Raw genomic sequence first — 21,267 nt, 5'->3', positions numbered from 1 at the left:
GGGTCCCGAAGGTCGGTCGGTGTGGGTCGTGAAGGTTGGCCGGTGTGCATCCGAAGGTCGGCCGGTGTGCGTCCGAAGGTCGGCCGGGGTGGGTCACGAAGGTCGGCAGGTGTGGGTCCCAAAGGTCGGCCAGTGTGGGTCTTGAAGGTCGGCCGGTTGGCAAAAGTGGGTCCCGAGAAAAAAGTATGAAAAACACTGCCATAACTGGATCATATCAAATGATCATTAGTGATCAGGAGTAAATTTGGGGATTAAAAGTACACTAATGATCTAATAATCAGCAATAAACAAAGGGAGAGATTCTGCCTGTCTAAACACCGTTGCTTCTTTGGAGAAGCAACATCCTAAATGAACTGAAGAACAGCTGGCAATATGTTGTGCCTACACTTGCAAAAACAATTTGCCGAAATTTCACTATTAGTTCCTCCAGGCTATCTTTGCGGCACTGGAAATAATTCCATCATCCCAAGTCACCATTGGAACTATAGTTTCCCATCCTGCGTTATTCTAGTGAATGAATCTATGATGCGCATTGTCTATGGCTTCACTGCCTTTTCAATAAAGGAGTAGCCTAAAACCTAACCAATATTTTTTAAAAAGCCTTTGTTAATTATTTACTTGTGTTCTGATGCCCATTTTTTTTTACGTGCGCTCATACTTTTAAGGAATTATGTATTTGACTCTTCATACCCTGTGACTATGTATAAAATCCCAGCCTTTGTTTTTTTTTCTCCCCAAATGTATGTTTCATACTTGTCCACATTAAATTACATCTACCACTCATCCACCATTGTCAAATCTCTCCTACTTTTGTCAGCAATTCTTGAAATTGTGTCCCTTTTACCCAAGTGTAAGCTGCAAAATGTACATAAATATGAACAGGTCCAGCAGTGAACTCTGCTGTACATCACTTCCAACCTCCTCTAATCCAGGCAATACCCATTTAATCTCACTCATTCTTTCCAGTCTGTCAGTTGATTTGTTACCTATGCTCCTATATTTCTGCTTAATGCCTCCTAATTTCGAACAACCCTCTTTGAAACACCTTATCAAACACATTCTGAAAGTCCATATGCATTCCATTCTCAGCATTAACCCAATCATATACTTCTTCAAAAAAACTAAAAAAACTCTTAAATTTGTCTCACAATTTGCCTTTATTATTTTAATAAATATATGCTGTCTGATGTGATTAATGCATGCGTTTTGAAATGTTTACTAATTTTATCTTGAATTCTGACAGCTGCTGGAGTTCAATGCCCTGAACAGTATCCGTTTCTAATTCAGTATTTTTAAAGGTTGTTAAGTTGTTAAAGGTTCATGATATATTTTGTCACCTATAAATATTTTCATTGCACTGAATATTTACAAGTGCATGCCAAGTGGACCATGATAAATGATCAAATCCCCTTTCCACTTTGTCTTCCCCATTGTTATGAAAGACGTCAGTGAAGGAATTTCACTTTTTTTTCTCTTAATCTGTTTGAAACCAATTTAGTCTTTTCGGAAAATCTGACATGAACAGAAAAATTAAATTATGTTGTGTTGAGTTCACAAAGGCAAAAATGCAATTAAGGCAGTTATTAGGTCCCTTACAGTATTTCCTGTTCACATAATTCATGCTGGACATTGAATAACTGATACTGTACAGCAAAACAATTGTTCTTCTGTCTTTTTTAGTTCTGTAATTTGGAAATTAAGTATTGAGCTCTCAATAGGTTAACATCCTTTTGGATTGAAAGTTGTCCTATTGACAGTGTCCCGTCTACCTGAAATTAACATCTAAAATCTTTCCTCTATAACCATCTCACAGTTTTGTTTACGATGACATCAGACGTTATGGGATTGATGTGACTAATGTGATTGTTCATGCAGAATCATCCTTCCCAACCTCCATTGTCATCAGCAACATAAGCAACGGTTTACGTACCATCCTTCACACAAACAGGTTTGTATGTGCAATGTGAAAGCTTGGTAATTGTGTTATGGAAGATTTCTGTTCCCGTTGCTTGGCAAGGATAGATTCTCATAGGGTTCAAGTCTGAATGTCGCATTGCTTTATCAGCATCTTGAAGCTGTTCACTGCAATAGCTTTTGTTAGATTGCCACCTATTGACTACAAATAGTTGGAAATCTAGAAAATAGGACCAAACTTACCTCTCAAAATATATCGCTTATGCTGAGTACTCCAACTACAAATACAGAATTTTAACTTTTTCATCAGAGAAATCACTGCCATTTTACTGTGTTTAAGGTGCCATATGAATGCAAACTGGTGCAAAAACAAATCTGATATAGAATAGATTTTCTCCTCCAGGAAGAGAGGAAGAGTTAGGGTAAGACTAAAAACTTTGTTCTAATCACAGGCTAGTAAGGTTGGAAAGGGTATCGGTGGTCAGGTATGTTATTAACAACCTCCAGCATTAATGTTGCTCTCAATCATTATTATCAGTGTTTGGACAAAGAGAGATGGTTTCATCAGAGGTAAGCAGGTTTCTCCAACCAAATGCACAGACTTGTGGTTTTGTATTTTCATTTTTTTATTTCACAAACAGCCAAGTAACGCCAGACTTTCCCTATCTTTCTGTCTCCTGCCTTTGCCATTTTCCTTGGCGAAGTTTCATAACAGATGATTTTCAAAAAAGAGGTGTTAACATATCGAATATTGTGTGGCAGTGTGTGGGAATCACACCTTGTGCCTGCTGCATCGTGAACCTTTCCAATGGCTCGCGAACAGTCATACTGTCTGACACGTAAGATTTGTGGACGCTTCAATCTTTTTTGCCTATCTTTTTTAAAAGTGCCAATGCAGAAATATTCCTTTCATATTCTTTTTAATATTCTGAGTAGTAAGTAACTGGTTCAGTGAATAAATACAGTGAGCATTGAGCTACACAGACGAAGAAGGTCCAGGTCACATGCAAACTGTGTTGAGTTTACTGAGGCCGGTGAATGGGTTTGCTGCAATGTGCAGTTTGTCTTTGTTAAGAGAAGAGAAAGAAAATCAGTCAGGTTATCTATTCATGATAATTGACTTGTGCCCCTCCCCACTAGAAAGCATACCCGTGTGAAATGTTGGGCAACTATTTATGCTCAGCTGGGATGACCCCTGTGGTGGAAGGGCTTTTTGCTACGCTCTTTAGATTACACAGCTGATAACAATTTAGTTGAAATACCAAAGCGGAGCTGCCATCTGAAACCCACATTGCAACATATGAGGTCAGTACTTTGAAGAGTATGAGGGTGAGAGAGTTTCAATTCTGAAGGCCTGGGTTTTTGTGGTGGTCTTCATCATCATTACTCCTCTGAAACTGACAGCAGCTCCTGGAGTCTGCATGTGCGCAGTTAGACACACAAATCCAGAATAACAGCAAAATGTTGTGATGCTGGAATTCTGAAACAGAAACAGAAAATGTTGGAAAAACTCTGGCCACACCTGTCGAGCTAGAAACAGAATTAATTCTCAGTCCATATAACCTGTCAGAGTTGAAGTGAGGCAAATGTAAAGAATTTTATACTGCTGAAGAGAAGGTGCCACAAGTGGAGCAAAATAGAAAAGTCCGGGAAAGGTGGGAGTTCAGGAGAGATTTGACAAAGGTTTCTTGGACACTAGACAAAGGAAGTGTTAATGATAGTGTTAAAGACTAAGACAGGTGCTAATAGTGGCATAAAGGTCAGACTGAAGAATAAGGGTCAGCACTCTGAAAGCAAAACATAAGATCGAGTTACAGACTTGTGTGGGGAGGGGGGGTTTGGGATAAAATCAAAATGGAGGACATGGTTGTTTTTTAAAAAAATAATTTTTATTGAAAAATTTTGTATTTATATAACAACGAACCGCAATAAAATACCAACAATAATGATAAGTCATAAACATTCGCCCATCCTTAATGAACAACAAAACATATTAACAACAACTTAAGTTAACACAATATTAAGTTAAATAACCATAGGAAAAAAAAAATAGAAACAGTGAAGAACACCCTCCATTTACCCCCCCCCCCCCCCCCCCCCCCCCCCCCCCCAAAGGCCCAAGAGGGCCTTGCATCTTTCCACTGCATCAAGATCCTCCGCCGGTCTACTAGGGACGCAAAGGCCAGAACACCGGCCTCTTTCGCCTCCTGCACTCCCGGCTCTGCCGTAACTCCAGAAATTGCGAGTCCCCAACCTGGTTTGACCCTGGATCCAACCACCCTCGACACCGTCCCCGCCACCCCCTTCCAGAATTCTTCCAGTGCCGGGCATGCCCAGAACATATGGGCATGATTCGCTGGACTCCCCGAACACCTGGTGCACCTGTCCTCACCCCCAAAGAACCTACTCATCCGAGTCACAGACATATGGGCCCGATGCAGCACCTTAAATTGGATGAGGCTAAGCCTCGCACAGGAAGAGGAAGAGTTGACTCTCTCCAAGGCATCCGCCCAAGTCCCATCCTCTATCTGCTCCCCTAGTTCCCCCTCCCATTTAGCCTTCAGCTCCTCCACTGACGACTCCTCCACCTCCTGCATTACCTTATAAATGTCAGACACCTTCCCCTCTCCGACCCACACCCCCGAAAGCACTCTGTCCATCGCCCCCCGCGAGGGCAGCAAAGGAAATTCCTCCACCTGTCGCCTAGCAAACGCCTTTACCTGCAAGTATCTGAACATGTTCCCTTGAATAAAATTTTATAAAAATTTTATCTTCCAGTTCCCCTAGGCCCGCAAACCACCCGCCAATAAACAGGTCCCTCAATTTACTGATGCCCACACTTCAGTGTTCCCTCGGATGAACCGATGATTTCCACCTAATGGAGCCTCCATCGAGCCCCTTGTTTCCCCCCCTATGCCGTCTCCACTGTCCCCCGATTCTTAGGGTCGCCGCCATCACCGGGCTCGTGGTATACCTCTAAGGAGAGAGTGGCATCGGCACCGTTACCAGGGCACCCAGGCTCGTACCTCTACAAGACCCCATCTCCATTCTTTTCCACGCCCCCCCCTCCCCCCCCTCCCTCCATCACCCATTTACGCACCATTGACACATTGGCCACCCAATAGTACCCCAAAAGGTTGGGCAGCGCCAGCCCGCCTCCATCCCTCCCTCACTCCAGGAAAACCCTCCCCACCCTCGGAATCCCATGCGCCCACACGAAGCTCAAAATATTGCTAGTCACCCTCCTAAAGAAGGCCCTGGGGATGAAGATGGGCAGGCACTGAAAGAGGAACAAGAACCTCGGAAGCACTGTCATTTTAACGGACTGCACCCTTCCCGCCAACGACAATGGCAGCATGTCCCACCTCTTGAACTCCTCCTCCATCTGATCCACAAGCCTGGTGAAATTATGCTTGTGAAGAGTCCCCCAGTCCCTGGCCACCTGCACCCACAGGTACCTAAAACTCTCCCCTGCCCTCCTAAGCGGGAGCCTACCAATTCCCTCCTCCTGGTCCCCAGGGTGCACCACAAACACCTCACTCTTGCCTAGATTTAGTTTATAGCCTGAAAAGGTCCCAAACTCAGCTAGCAGCTCCATCACCCCCGGCATCCCTCCCACCGGGTCCGCCACATACAGTAGCAGGTCATCGGCATACAACGACACCTATGTTCCTCCCCACCCCGCACCAAACCCCTCCACCTCCCTGAATCCCTCAACGCCATCGCCAACGGCTCGATTGCCAATGCAAACAACAAGGGGGACAGGGGGCAACCCTGCTTGGTCCCTCGGTAAAGCCGTAAGTACTCCGACCTCCTCCCATTCGTGGCCACACACGCCATCGGGGCCTCATATAGCAGCCTCACCCATCTAATAAACCCTTCACCAAATCCAAACCTCCCCAACACCTCCCATAAGTACCCCCACTCCACTCTATCGAAGGCCTTCTCCGCATCCAGCGCCACCACTATCTCAGCCTGCCCCTCAATCACCGGCATCATGATGACATTCAACAACCTCCGCACAATCGTGTTCAGCTGCCTTCCCTTAACAACACCTGTCTGGTCCTCGTGTACAACCCCTGGCACACAGTCCTCTATCCTGGTGGCCAGGATCTTTTCCAGCACCTTGGCATCCACATTAAGGAGAGATATGGGCCTGTATGAACCAAACTGCTGGGGGTCCTTGTCCCTCTTTAAGATTAAAGAAATCAGCGCCCGCGACATCGTCGGGGGCAAAGTCCCCCCTTCCCACGCCTCATTAAGTGTCCGCACCAGCAAGGGGCCCACTAGGTCCACAAGCTTTTCATAAAACTCCACCGGGAACCCATCCGGCCCCGGCGCCTTCCCTGACTGCATCTGCCCGATCCCCTTAACCAGCTCCTCCAGCTCAATCGGCGCTCCGACCGGTACAGTTCCCCATAAAAGTCCTTGAAGACCTCATTCACCTCTACCCCCTTCCGCACCACATTCCCACTCTTGTCTCTCACTCCAGCAATTTCCCTAGCCGCATCCCGCTTGCGGAGCTGATGAGCCAGCATCCTACTCGCCTTTTCACCATGTTCATACACTGCCCCTTGTGCCTTCCTCCACTGTGCCTCTGCCTTTCTAGTGGTCAGCAAATCAGATTTAGCCTGTAGGCTGCGCCTCTCCCCCAACAATCCCTCCTCTGGTGCCTCCGCGTACCTCCTACCTACCTCCAGCATCTTCCCCACCAGTCTATCCCTCTCACTCCTCTCGCTCCTCTCCCTGTGTGCCAGGATGGATATCAGCTCCCCACGAATTACTGCCTTCAAGGCTTCCCAGACCATCCCCACTCGGACCTCCCCCGTATCATTCACCTCGAGGTACCCCTCAATACTTGCCCGGACCCTCCTGCACACCTCCTCCTCCGCCAACAACCCCACATCCAACCGCCACAACGGGCGCTGGTCCCGCACCTCCCCCATCTCCAACTCCATCCAATGCGGAGCGTGGTCGGAGATTGCAATGGCCGAATATTCGGCCTCCTCCACTCTCGGAATCAGTCCCCTACTCACCGCGAAGAAGTCTATCCGAGAATAAACCCTATGTACATGGGAGAAGAAAGAGTACTCTCGTGCCCTCGGCCTCACAAACCTCAATGGGTCCACCCCTCCCATCTGGTCCATAAACCCCCTCATTACCTTGGCCGCCGCCGGCCTCCTACCCGTCCTTGAACTGGACTGATCCAGTGAAGGATCCAACACCGTATTGAAGTCCCCCCCCATAATCAGACCTCCCGCCTCTAGATTCGGGACACGTCCCAGCATACGCCTCATAAAGCCCGCATCATCCCAATTTGGGGCATACGCACTAGCAAGTACCATCTTCTCTCCCTGTAGCCTGCCCCTTACCATAACAAACCTACCCCCCTTATCCGCCACCACCTCAGATGCCTCAAACGACACATTTTTCCCCACCAGAATCGCCACTCCCCGGTTCTTCACATCCAACCCGGAGTGGAAAACCTGCCCCACCCACCCCTTCCTCAGACGGACCTGGTCCGCCACCTTCAGGTGGGTCTCCTGAAGCATTGCCACATCTGCCTTTAGCCCCCTCAGGTGAGCAAGTACCCTAGACCGCTTCACCGGCCCATTCATTCCAACCGGACCAGAGGGGGTCCCGCCCCCCTCCTCCGTCAACAAGCCATAGCCCGTCGACTGCCCGCCCCAGGCCAGCACCCCCCGCCCGACCCAGTCCCCACGGCGACAACACCTCACCTCTGTCCCCCCGGCCCACACCAGCTCCTTCCTGACCCTGCCAGCAGCAACCCGGTATTCCCCTTTTCCCCCCCTCCCTCCGCCTCCAGACTAGGAACCCTCCTAGCCGCGAACCGTCCTCCATTGTACTTCCGTGGGTCAGCTAACTTCTGCTGACCCCGGAAACTCCCGCCAAAAACCCGACCCCTCCCAGAGTGGGATGATCCCCCATCCTGTCACTCCTCAAGGCACCACTCCAGTGCGGGGAGGAACCAGTTAAGGCCCCCCCCGTCATCATCTCCACCCCCCAGCCTTGCAACGCGGGAAACTAGAGGAAAGCCCGCGCTTTCGCACTGCCCCACCACACCCTTCTGACGCAGCTCCCAAATACCAGCCCTACTCCATACCCCCAACCCTATACAGATTACAACAAACCCCCCAACCCCCCCCCCACAAAATACAAAACTCAAACAATGCCCCCCAACAAAAAAAAACAGAACAACACCCCAATAAATAACCATATCAAAATTACAAAAGTACAGAAAAAAAACAGCAACAGCAGAAACCAGCAATAAGGCATTACAACCGACCCCACAACCCCCAACCCCTAGTTCGAGTCCAGCTTCTCCGTCCGCACAAAGGCCCACGCCTCCTCCGGGGAATCAAAATAATAATGCCGCTCCAAATAAGTTACCCACAAGTGCACAGGCTGCAAAATTCCAAACTTTATTTTCTTCTTATAGAGCACCTCCTTCGTCCGATTAAACCCGGACCGCCGCTTAGCCACCCCCGCACTCCAATCCTGGTAGATCCGTACTGCCCCATTCTCCCAATTGCTGCTCTTCACCCTCTTGGCCCAGCGCAGCACACACTCCCGATCACTGAACCGGTGGAACCTCACCAGCACCGCACGCGGGGGTTCATTCTCCTTAGGCCTCCTGGCCAGTACTCTGTGGGCTCCCTCCAGCTCCAGGGGCAGATGGAAAGATCCTGCCCCCACTAGCGAGTTCAGCATCGTGGTTACGTAGTCAGATCCGATCCCTCCAGCCGCTCCGCAAAGCCCAAGATCCTCAGATTCTTCCGCCTCATGCGGTGATCAAGCTCCTCGAAGCGATCTTGCCACTTCTTGTGGAGTGCCTCGTGTCCCTCCACCTTACTCACGAGGACCACGGTCGTCTCCTCTCGTTCAGCGGCCTGCGCCTGCAACGCCTGGATGGCAGCACCCTGGGTCGTCTGAATCTCCGAAAGCTTTTTATTTGTTTCCTGCAGAGAACTCAGCACCTCAACCTTAAAATATGCAAAACAGCGCGGGAGAGCAGCTTGCTGCTCCTGGGCCCACAGCTTCCACTCCTCTGGTGCTCCGCCGGCCGCCATCTTGGAATCCTTCTCCCGTTTTTTCTGGGGGGCTGCTGCCGTTTTTTCCCCCTTTCCACTCCGAATTCGAGTCATGAAATGTGGAGGAAGTTGATCACCACACCTCACATTGGGAGACGTCGAAAAAATTCAGTTTTGGGCTCTAAAAAGAGCCGAAAAGTCCGTTTGAATCGGGAGCTCCCAAATGTGCAGCTTCCTATGTCTTCGCCGCCACCGGAAGTGAGGACATGGTTGTTGAGCTCAATGTTCAATCCAGAAAACTGTAAAGTGCCTAATTGGAACATGAGGTGTTGTTCCCCCAGTTTGCGTGGACTTCACTGGAAGACTGTAACAGTCCAAGAACAGAAATGTAGGCATGAGAGCAAGATGGTGAATTAAAATGGCAAGTGACAGGAAGGTCAGCATCATGCTTATGGACTGAGCAAAGGTGTTCTGCAAAACAGTCATCCTGACTGCTTTGGGTCTCCCCAGTGTAGAGGAGACCACATTGGGGAGCAGCGAAAACAATAACTAAATTGCAAGTAGTACAAGTGAATGACTGGTTCAGCCGAAAATGAGTGTTTTGGGGCCTTGATGGGGAAGAAGTAAAGGGTCAGGGACAATTCGTGTGATTGTATGGGAAGGTGCCAGGGGAAAGGGATGAGGTGTTGAGTTGAGTGTGTGGGGGGGGGGATGATAGAGGAGTGAGCCGAGTTGTTACGGATAGAACAGTGCCTACTGAATGCAGACAGGGTAGGTGAGAGGAGATATGGTGCTGGCAAAAATGGTGAAGGTGATCCATTGAATGCGAAGGGTGGGAGGGTGAAAAATGAGGACAAGGGGAGTTTGATCATGGTTCTGGGAGGGAGCAGAGGGTGAGGGCAGAAATGCGGGAGACGGCTGGGATATGGTTGAAGGTGCTGTCACTGTTGGGGGAAAGCTTGACTCAGGAAAAAGGAAGACATGTCAGAAGACCCATTTTAAATGGCAGCATCAACGGACCAGATATGATGGAGGCAGAGAAACTGGAAGAATGGGATGGAGTCCTTGTAGGAAGCAGGGTGTGAGGAGGTGTAGTCGAGGTTGCTGATGGATTTGCTGGGCTTGGAATGAATATTAATGGTCAGGCTATCAGCGGAAGAGGAGACCGAGAAGTCAAGGAAGGTAAGTGTCAGAAATGGAGCATGTGAAGGTGAGAGAGGGGTGGAAATAATAAGCAAATTGATAAGTTTGTTTATGACATTTCAGTTTCTAGTTTCATCTCTGTGTAAGTCACAATTATTTATTTCACTCTGGTAAATTTGATTAAAAGTGAAGATAATCGGTACCTTTTATCTCTTGGCTTACTGTCTGTGAAAATACTTCAGTGTTATTGGCTGCTTACCCTGCTAGATGACGTAACTGTTGCTGGATACTTGCAAATTCTTTTATTTGGTGCTAGATTCAACTAACATTGGGAAGGGGAAATCCAGAAATCATTGTGGCAATTTGTTTTTGTGGGGTGGTGAGTGCTACCAATTTTGCTGCTGACTGTGAAATCCAGGACTGTAATCTTAGAATTGACCTTAAATTATGCAATCAAAGCCTTGCAAAAATAAGAAAATTCATAAGCTCCTTGTAAAAGCAGTTTCTCATGTTTGCAATAAAATGAAGTCCCAAAGAACAACTCAGTTCAGTTTATGATATTTGTATTGTTCATTCATTCATCACCTTGCTCTGCCCTGGCTCATTTTCTGTTGATGCTTCATCATGAGCTATTTTCTTGGCAGTTTTTGTCAGGGGTGGTTTGCCGTTGCCTTCCACACTCAGTGGCAGGGTGAGGAGGCTGGTCCCAAGACTGTCTCAGCTGGAACAGAAGTCAAACCCACAGTGTTGCCGTTATTCTGAATCACACACTAGCCAACTCAGCTAACCAGCCCTCATTTATGTTACATCTGTCTTCATTTGTGTGTCTTGGATAATACTGTGTCATACACGTAAGACCAAAATTTGGAGACCGATTATTTCAAAAATTCCCATTAACCAATTAAGTCTTCCTCCATTGTGGAGGGCCAACTGTATTTACAAACATTGAAAATTGCTCACAACTTCCAGGCTGTATTTCTACTTTCCCCCTCAGGAATGCAGTTAAAAATAAGTTGAAAGAAACATTCTTTGTATTTTTTAATAGCTGGTGGAGATCCGGGGCGGGATTCTCCCAGCCCGGGGCCGGGCCGGAGAATCCCCGCAACCGGGCCACGCCGCTCTGACGCCGGCACACGATCCTCCGCGGAATCGGCGGCAGTGTGTTTGGCGCGACGCCGGTCGCCATTCCGCCGATTCTCCGGCCCGGAATGGTCAAGCGGCCGCTCTAAAAGGGCAGATTCCCACCGGCGCCATCCACACCTGGTCGCAGCCGGCGGGAACTCTGCACGCAGGGTCGGGGGACGGCCTGTAAGGGGGGAGGGGGGCTCTGACCCGGGGGGGGGGGGCTCCGATGGGGCCATTGAGGGAGGCCATCACGCATGGTGCCTGGGCCACTGCGCATGCGCGGATCCTGCGGCGCACAGTTCGCGCCGGGATGGGAGGCTGGAGCGGCGTGAACCACTTCAGCGCCGTGCTGGCCCCCTGTAGAGGCCAGAATCGGTACTCCCAGCGGTCCGTTCACGCCATCGTGAAACACGACGGCGTTTCAGACGGCGTGAACACTCTGCCGCCAAATGGGAAATTCCCGCCCCTGAGCTTCCAAGTTTCAAATAATACAAAGGAATGAATGAGTGAACAATTGAATGAGCTAAAATGTAGCAATATGATCATGGATTATGTTTTTCCACTGATTCTTGATAATGTATAAAATCTTATTTAATGTGACCAAAGGGAAGGGAAGCGTAACTGGTCTTCTAAATGAGAATCTAGGTATGGGCAGCACGGTAGCACAAGTGGATAGCACTGTGGCTTCACAGCACCAGGGTCCCAGGTTCGATTCCCCGCTGGGTCACTGTCTGTGCGGAGTCTGCACGTTCTCCCCGTATCTGTGTGGGTTTCCTCCAGGTGCTCCGGTTTCTTCCCACAGTCCAAAGACGTGCAGGTTAGGTGGATTGTCCATGATAAATTGTCCTTGGTGACTAAAAAGATTAAGAGGGGTTATTGGGTTACTGGAATAGGAAGGAAGTGAGGGCTTAAGTGGATTGGTGCAGACTTGATGGCCGAATGGCCTCCTTCTGCACTATATGTTCTATGTATTATTGGCATTTCACTATGTGGTATAGTTTTTTTTTTTTTAATTTAGATTACCCAATTATTTTTTCCAATTAAGGGGCAATTTAGCGTGGCCAATCCACCTACTCTGCACATTTTTGGGTTGTGGGGGCGAAACCCACGCAGACACGGGGAGAATGTGCAAACTCCACACAGACAGTGACCCAGGGCCGGGATTCGAACCTGGGACTCAGCGCCGTGAGGCAGTTGTGCTAACCACTAGGCCACCGTGCTGCCCTACTATGTGGTATAGTTACAGAGATTTACATAAAGCATTCAGTGTAGTAGAAAAGGAGGCCATGTAGCTCAGCTGGTGCATGCTGCCTGTTTATACTTTTTTATTCATTCAAGGGATGTGGACGCCACTGGCAAGGCCAACATTCATTGACCATCCCTAATTGCCCCCGAGAAGGTGGTGGTGGGCTGTCTTCTTGAACAGTGTAGGTACACCCGCAGTGCTGTTAGAGATATATTTCCAAGTCAGGATGGTGTGTGGTTTGGAGGTAACTTCTAGTTGGTGATGTTCCCATGTGTCTGCTGACCTGTCCTTCTAAATGGTAGTTGCCGTGGGTTTGGAAGCTGCTGTCAAAGGCAGGGTTTTTCAAACTGTGGGTCGCGGACTACGGACGAGTGTCAGGAGGGTTGGGGTGTTGCAGATCGCGGGGGAAGTACCCAACAACCATGACCGGCTTTTAGGGAATGCCGGCTGCAACCGGCTTTTAGGTTGAGAATGCCAGCCATGACCAGCCTTTAAATGCAAATGATGGAGTCTTCCATCCAGACGCGACAGCAGAGAACAATCCATGCGCCCGGCATGTATACTGACATCACGTGCCCTGTATGCCTATGCTTTGGGTGCAAAATCACAGAGGAGAGAGTCTTACATTTTGTAGCTGCCAGCAAGCAAGCAGCAGGACTGTGAAGAACTGAAGATGGATTGTTTTGTAATAAGGAAGAGAGGGCCAGAAAGAGGCCAGGATCTCACAACTAAATCTGCTGGATAGTGCTGTTCAGGACAGCTCTTGGCAGAACAAAGCAGTGCTGGTGTGAGCTGTATACAGATCCAAGGCCTTTGTGAAGAAACTGAAATCGGGAACAAAGCAGTATAAAGATGATTTCTTGAGGCATGGCTTTGTTAATTGTGCCCATGGGCAGGATTCTCTGTTTCTGAGTCTGAGTATTGACGTCGACGCAGAATTTGTGGACTTCATGCCAGCAAAACTGCCAGAAAACGTGGATCGATTCAGTAACGGTGGAGGGCCTAGCAGGGGCTAGTGGAACAAAATCGATTCCAATGAAAATTGGTGCAGAATTTACCGGGTCCGTCATTGACATTCGGGAGGCTGACAAGCTGCAGTTGCATATACACATTGTAATCCCCACACACACATACTCTCCCAGCCAAGATGATGGCACTGGTTATGCTGGAGCGTGCCCATACAGCTGATGGGTTCGCTGGGGCCCGAGGGCACCAAGGGGTGTAGCCTGGGGGTACATCTACACGACCCATGGCTCTAAGTTCACAGTGGGCTGTCAGCAGCATGTGTTGCTGCATGGCTGCCTTTCCGGCTGCAGCAATGGTGTTCCATGTCCATCCAATCCAACCCCACAGACCACCCCCTGGCCACCCCCGGCTACTCCCCTTGGCCCTGGCAGAAACCTCCTGGCCAGTGGCACAACTGTCAGCAAACTATGGCGATGTTGGACACTTTCTGTACTGCCCCTCTCTCTCTCCCTCAGCAGCCATGACGCCGGTTTCACTATTTTTAAAAGCACAAGTGAACAGCGCCATCGGGAACTCGTCCCATCGGAACAAGAGCATTGTGGAGACCCCGGAGAATACTGGGTCAGGCCCGCTAACAATATGCAAACGGTGTTTACTGTATACGCGTTCTGGAACGCATTGACGCTGCTGTCGAGGTGACGGAGATTTCATGATTTCCATGTCATTTTATGCAGTTTTATGCAGAGAAATATTGGCAAATGAGAGCTGGATGCCATCTATGCCTTATCTTACAGACATCTTTTCAATTCTAAAAGAACTGAACCTCAAATTTAAAAAAAGGATGATGATTTGATTCGGCACTGCGAAAAAATAGATGTTTTCCAAAAGCAATTGAAAGTTTGGCAAGTGCAAGTACAAAGCCAAAACTACCATGTGTTCCCCACACTGCTATGACATATCCAAAAAACAGTGTTAATAAGGGAACTATCAGTAAACTTCTAAGCCATATCCATCTGGCTGCACTGATCAACAGTTTTTATTCCTGCTTTCCAGAGAAGTTTCAGAATTTGAAATAGAAGAGGTGGGTGATATGTCCTTTTGAGTTTGAGACTCCAGAGTCAGTTATTAAATTGCAGCTGACTCCAAATGAAGAGACTGAACTTCTGCGCTTCACTGTGACAGCACGTTAAAAACAAACGTCTCTGGAGAATATCTGGTGCTGAGCAAACCAAGCATTTTGTTGCTATTGCCATCCACAATGACCTACGTGTGCGAGGTTGGAATTTCTGTCCTCACAAAGATGAAGACAGCACAAAGGAACTGGCTGAACTCTGGACTGGATATGTGCATTGCCCTTTCCTCCTATGAACCTGATTGGAGTGGGATCATGAGGACCAACCAGGCTTACCTGTTGCATTAAAGGTAAGCGGAAATGGTGTGTTGCGAAGGTCGGGGCGTGGGTCTAGATGGTCAGTCGGTTGGTTAAAGTGGGTCCCGGGGAATAAAAGTTGGAAAAACACTGATCTAAAGATCCTTAGTGAGTTGCTGCAGTGCATCTTATAAATGGTAAACACTGCTTCAACTGTGTGTCGGTGGTGGAGGGAATATTGTTTGTGGAATGGATGCCAATCAAGTGGGCTGCTTTGTCCTGGATGGTGTCAAGCTTCTTGTCTGTTCTTGGAGCTGCACTCATTCAGAGAAATGGAAAGTATTGTACCACACTCCTGACTTGTGCCTTATAGATTGTGGACAGGCTTTGGGGAGTCAGGAAATGAGTTATCCGGCACAGGATTCCTAGCCTCCGACCTGCTCTAGTAGCCACCATGTTTATCTGGTTAGTCCAGTTCAGTTCCTGGTCAATGGTTACTGCCATACTGTTGATAGTGGGGCATTCAGTGATGGTCATGCCATTGGTTGTTCTGGATGATGGCTAGATTTTCTCTTGTTGGAGATTGTCATTGCCTGGCACTTGTGTGGCGTGAATGGTACTTGTCAATGGTTAGCTACTCCTCCCACCCCTCTTCACTTAAACCTGCAAGCTTAATCCATGCCAACAAGACAGAATTTGAGTAACAGTGATAGTAAGGAATCTCAGTAAAAGGTAAATCAATGGGATTCAGGGGTAAATGCTTCCCTGATATGGAATCAAATCTAAGACAAAGATCGTGGTAATTTTGGCAGACAATCGGGCGGGATTCTCTGATCCTGAGGCTAAGTGCTGATGGCGTCGTAAACATGGCCTCAGGGGCAGCAATTCTGGCCCCTACAGGGGACCAGCCCGGTACTGAAGTGACCCACGCCACTCCAGCTGCCAATCCCCGGCGTCAGATGGGCGCCACGGGTATACGCATGCACAGTGGGGCCAGCGCCAATGTGCGCATGTGCAGTGGGATTATCACCAATGCGCACACATGCGCAGTGGCTCCCTTCTCCGCACCGGCCCCGATGCAACATGGCATAGGGCTACAGGGGCCGGCGCGGAACAAAAGAGGCTCCCAGCCCGAGAGGCTGGCCCGCCAATTGGTAGGCCCCGATCGCGGGACAGGCAACAGCGGAGCCCCCCGCCCCCCCAGGGTCACATCCCCTCCCCTTCCCACCAAGCCGCCCCCGGATGCACCCACGCCGAGGTCCCGCCGGGTAAGAGCAGGTGTGAATGGCGCCGGTGGGACTCGGCTTTTTTTGCGTGGCAGCTCGGCCCATCCCGTGCCAAGAATTGCCGGGCGTGCCCCGTCGAGCGGCCCCTGACCGGCGCCACGTCAATTGGCGTGGATTCTCCGCTCTCCGGAGAATAGGTGGTCGGGCAGCGTGGCGGAGGTGGTACGGAAGCCGGGAGGCCATATTCGGGGTGTCGGACCAGCCAGGGTTGGAAACGGGAATGAAGTATAAAAATAAGGAAGTATTGCTAAAAGTATACGAGGCTTTAGTTAGACCACACCTGGAATGCAGTGAACAGTTTTGGTCCTCTAATCTCTATAAAAATGTACTGGCATTGGAGGCAGTCCAGAGAAGGTTCACTAGGTTGATCCCGGGTATGGAGGGATTTTATTATGCGGAGAGGTTGGGTAGATTGGGCCTGTACTCTTTGGAGTTTAGAAGAATTAGACGCAACCTTATTGAGACATATATGATTCTTAGGGGCTTGACAGTGTGGATGCTGAGAGGTTGTTTCCCTTGTGGGAGAGTCTAGGACCAGAGGGCATAATCTCAGAGTCAGCGGTCACCAATTTAAGACAGCGATGAAGAGGAATTGCTTCTCTGAGGATAGTAAATCTGTTGAATTCTTTACTACAGAGGGTAGTGAATGTGTGGAATTCTTTACCAAAAGGGCTGTAGAGTCTGGGTCATTAATTATGTTCAAGGCTGAAATAGACTGATTTTTAATCAGTGAGGGAATCATGGATTATGCGATTCGGTGGGAAAGTGGAGTTTAGGTTTATCGTAGCGGTCAGTTAGGATCTCATTGAATGGTGGGCAGACTCAATGGACCAAATGGCTTACTTCTGTTCCTATGTCTTATGATGTTATGACTAAATACATTCTGTGACCACAAGAGCAGAACAGTGGTTGGGTGTTCAGTGCCAAGTGAGTCATCTCCTGATTCCCTAAAGTTTTGCCACGATTTACAAGGCACAAGTTAGGAGTGTGGTGGAATACTTTTCACACTTTTCACTAGACTGGATATGTACAGCTCCAATAATGCTCAAGTAGTTCAACAGCTTTAAGGGAAAATTAGCCTATTTGATCAATGTCCCATCCACCACCTTAAATATTGACTCTGCCCACCACTGGGGCACAGTACAGCAGTGTATACTATGTACAAGATGTGCTGCAGCAAGCTGAAGTTTCTCCTACAGTAACCCAAACTCGCAACTCTCACCTAAGAGGATCAGGGGTTATGGGGAGAAGGCAGGAGAATGGGGATGAGAAAATAGCAGCCATGATTGAATGGCGGAACAGACTCGATGGGCCAAGTGGCCTAATTCTGCTCCTGTCTTATGGTCCTATGGTCTTCTAGAAGGTAAGGGAAGAAGGTGCTTGAGAATACCTCCATCTTCTCTAAGTAAGACATAATCCTGACTTGGAAAATATCACCATTCTTTCACTGTTACTGGGTCAAAATTCTGGAACTCCCTCCCTATCAGTAATAAGAATATCCACACATTAGCAATTCAAAAGGACGGCTCAACACCTCCTCTCACTTCAAGATGGACAAGAAGTGCTGGCCTTGCTTGCGATGCCCACACCCCATGAATTAATAAGTGAAAGAAAAGTGAAGCGTTTTTTATTCCTTGCATTCTCTTATTTATTCAACTTCCCTTCAAAAGCATTTCCGCTATTCTCCTCATCTACTACTTGTGAAAGAAAATAGAGTGAAGAGTATTAGATGGCTGATGTCATCAGCCCATTGCTTTCCCAGACTTCTGGCTGTACCTTTTATTTCACTAAAAGATGTAAAACGATTTCTAGAATTCAGTTAATGTTCTTAAAAGAAGTATTTCTGCTTTGGCACTTGTAATACATTTCCTGTACATGGCAACAAAATCAAATAATTACACAACAATCAATTCAATAATATGTTAAATTGCAAATTTTAATGGTAAAAACAAAACCTAATTCACACATTTAATGAAAGAAAAAAATGAAATCTGCTTTGTTTCCAAATCAAACAATCCCTACATCAGTTTTTCAATTTCTGCCTAATGCAGTTAGTGCCTGGTTATTGTATTATGCTTATATGTCCACTTTTCAGATTTTACATAAATATGTTTTTTAGACTCCTAACTTAATTGAATAAGTGAATATAATGTGTGAACTATTCTCTGTCATGTGGTTTCAGTTAGGTACTCATTTCACTTCAGGCCTGGATTTTATTTTTCGTGGTTCTGATCTGTGTTTGAAAGGAAGTGTTTGGAGCCACTTCAAACTTCTTCCTGTTGACCTTTTTGTCAGGTGGGGGTTTCACAATCAACAAACAGAACAAATGCCTGAAATTGGCAGAACTTCAAGCTTCCATAATTAAATGTTTTCTCAGAATTTTTTGATGACTTGACCTTCAACCACTGACTGAATGCCAGACTGTATTCTGTATCCAAGTCCATCTGATTTTGTGTGTTTGTTCAACGATAACAGATCTAATAAGGACCTTGGCAATAGAGGAACTTTGAAATGAGTCTAAAGTCTAAATTTGGATTGGACTATGAATTTGTGGAGTACAATACTCATTGAAAATGCTGACCACAGTTTTATAAAGCTCTATTGATAAGAGTTAATATTTTTCCTCTAAAGTAAATGTTACTCTCACATTAGTTTTGCAAATTAGATTCTGGATACATTCTACCATTCTCTGCATGTGAGATGTTTATTGATTGATAGGAGCCATACATTCATATGGAAAACTGACAAGGATCCAGTTCAATAGACATAATCTCTGCCTGCTTCCTGCCAGTGGAGTGCCCATGTATAGAGTCTAACCTTCCTGGAGAACACTGACAAGAATTCTGTTTTTTCCCTTAATATCTGTTTTTGGGAACATGTCCAGCTGCCTATGCCACACCAACACAAATGCAGTTGTGGAGCTTGCAGACTTGGTGGTTCAAAACACTTAAAAACAGTGAGAATTTAAAGGCGGGAGGTGTGGGAGGGTTCCAGAAGGGATTGCAAGGGAGAATCACAGAGATAGAAGGAACACAATACTTTCAATTGGAGGGTTTTAATTATCTTTCTGTGAAATTTCAAAATTTAAATGAATGTTGCAATAATTTTGTGCATGTGAATTGAAGACATAATGTTAAATTTGCATGATCATTTATTATGATAACAAATTTGTACAATATATTCCTGCTGTTAATCCAATTAATCCATGTAAACAAATACTTGTTGGCGCATTCAAAAAGTGGAACTTGTCCTCTAATCTTAATGCCACAGCCAATTGCATAATTTTTGATTTTAAATGTGGTTGTGTTTAGGAATTTACCTGATGTTAACTCGGAAGATTTTAGGAAAATTGATCTTTCACTGTACAAGTGGATTCACTGGGAGGTGAGTAGTCGCTCCAATATTAATTTTATAATGGGCCCTTGCTTTGCGTGCGCATCACTTCAGTCATACCACTAGAAAATAACTACACAGACAGAAATCAGCGGCAACCCCGTAGGTGGGCAGCGGTCAACAAAATGTCTTGTGGACCACACTCAGAATCCAGATGGGCCACATGTGGCCCCCAGGCCGCAGGTTACCACCACTGGTCCAGAGCCAGCAGTGCTGTGTTTGTTAAAATGGGCTTGCAATGCCTCACTGTTTCACCTTGACCAAGAGCTTGGTTTTGATAAGTCTGAAGTAGGATAGAAAGAGTGAATTGGTTGAAGGAGAGGCCTTAAGAAAAAATGTGGACCTACGTAATTAACTTCACTTCAGTGATGTGTGAACAGATATAGCCTGAACATTATTGTTGTTTTAAAACAGATTTTATATTCAGCAGATCTCACTCTAACATTATCCAGAGTGCCAATTGGAAATCAGGATTTAGATCTTGTACAAAATAATCTGCAATGTGGGGCAGGGTTCTCCGCCCCGCCCCGCCGCTCCGACGCTGGCTGCCGTATTCTCCAGCGCTAATTTTCGGGCTGGGCGTGATTCATGCCGCCCGGGGGGGTGTGTGGGGGTGATCCGGCCCTGGGGGGGGGAGCGGGAGGATCCGGCCCCGGGGGGGGGGGGGGGGGGGGGGGGGGGGGGGGCAGGGGGGCCTGGCCCGCAATCGGGGCCTATCGATCTGTGGGTGTGCCGTGGGGGCACTCTTTCCTTCCACGTCGGCCTCTGTAGGGCTCCGCCATGGCCGGCGCAGAGAAGAACCCCCCCCCCCCCCCCCCCCCCCCGCGCATGTGCAGTAAACACGCCGGCCGATCTGCGCATGTGCGGAACCATTTCGGTGGTTGTGCGCATGCGCCAACTCGCGCCGGCCCTTCGCTGCCGGTTGGCACAGCGCCAACCCCTCCGGCGCCAGCCTAGCCCCCGGAAGTGCAAAGGATTCCGCACCTTCCGGTCGGCCCGACGCCGGAGTGGTTCGCGCCGCGCTTGGTGCCGGCGTCAGGCCATCCGGCCAGTTGCGGGAGAATCCTGCCCTTGGTTTTAAAGTAACCATGATTGACAAGGGGCGGAATTCTCCCATTTTGACACTAATTCTGGTGACAGACAGCTCCAGCGGTGCCTGTCCGACCGACCAGAATAGCGGAACCAGAGCCAGATTCTACACTTGGAACCTCGTTAATTATGCACAAGCGCATTCCCCTCTGACCCACCTGGCGGGCTGGCAGCTGATTCATCCACTTGCCATCAGCTGGCAGGTTCAAAGGTCACAGCATCATATTTACACACCAATCCAGCACTCTTATATCACCTTTTCCATCCTACGTGTCTTCACCTACCCGTGCAGGAGGTCAGCAACCCTGAGGGAAAAGGCTCACAGTCTCCAGAAGACGACTGCTCTTTTATTCAATCATTCTTCCCTGAGCCCATCACTTGCAACGCACCCTAGCCCCACTTGGACCTCTACCCAATGCATAATACTAGAAGACATAGGAGCAGAATTAGGCCATTCCGCCCATCGAGTCTGCACCGCCATTCAATCATGGCTGATATGTTTCTCATCCCTATTCTCCTGCCTTCTCCCCATAACCACTGATCCTCTTATTAATCAAGATTCTATCTATCTTTGATGTGGCGATGCCGGCGTTGAACTGGGGTGAGCACTGTAAGAAGTCTTACAACTCCAGGCTAAAGTCCAACAGGTTTGTTTCGAATCATTGGCTTTCGGAGCACTGCTCC

General features: G+C 48.0%; 1 protein-coding gene across 9 annotated transcripts in view; it reads left to right on the top strand.

Moving 5' to 3' along the window:
* khk (ketohexokinase) overlaps positions 1 to 21,267 on the top strand; it is a 90,318-nt gene that overhangs the window by 45,443 nt on the left and 23,608 nt on the right. For 4 of the 9 annotated variants that reach the window (XM_038818450.1, XM_038818452.1, XM_038818449.1 and 1 more), the window contains exons 4-5: positions 1,814 to 1,948; positions 19,413 to 19,485. In XM_038818450.1, the coding sequence (XP_038674378.1) occupies positions 1,814 to 1,948; positions 19,413 to 19,485 (208 nt within the window). Of the gene's footprint in view, positions 1 to 1,813; positions 1,949 to 2,618; positions 2,754 to 19,412; positions 19,486 to 21,267 lie in introns of all 9 variants that reach the window. The other 5 variants (XM_038818455.1, XM_038818454.1, XM_038818456.1 and 2 more) reach the window with 3 other exon arrangements.

This window comes from Scyliorhinus canicula, chromosome 14, assembly GCF_902713615.1.
Source record: "Scyliorhinus canicula chromosome 14, sScyCan1.1, whole genome shotgun sequence".
NCBI classification, from domain to species: domain Eukaryota; kingdom Metazoa; phylum Chordata; class Chondrichthyes; order Carcharhiniformes; family Scyliorhinidae; genus Scyliorhinus; species Scyliorhinus canicula.
Note: the sequence above shows the minus strand (reverse complement) of the source record. Positions and strands in the feature narration are given on the sequence as shown.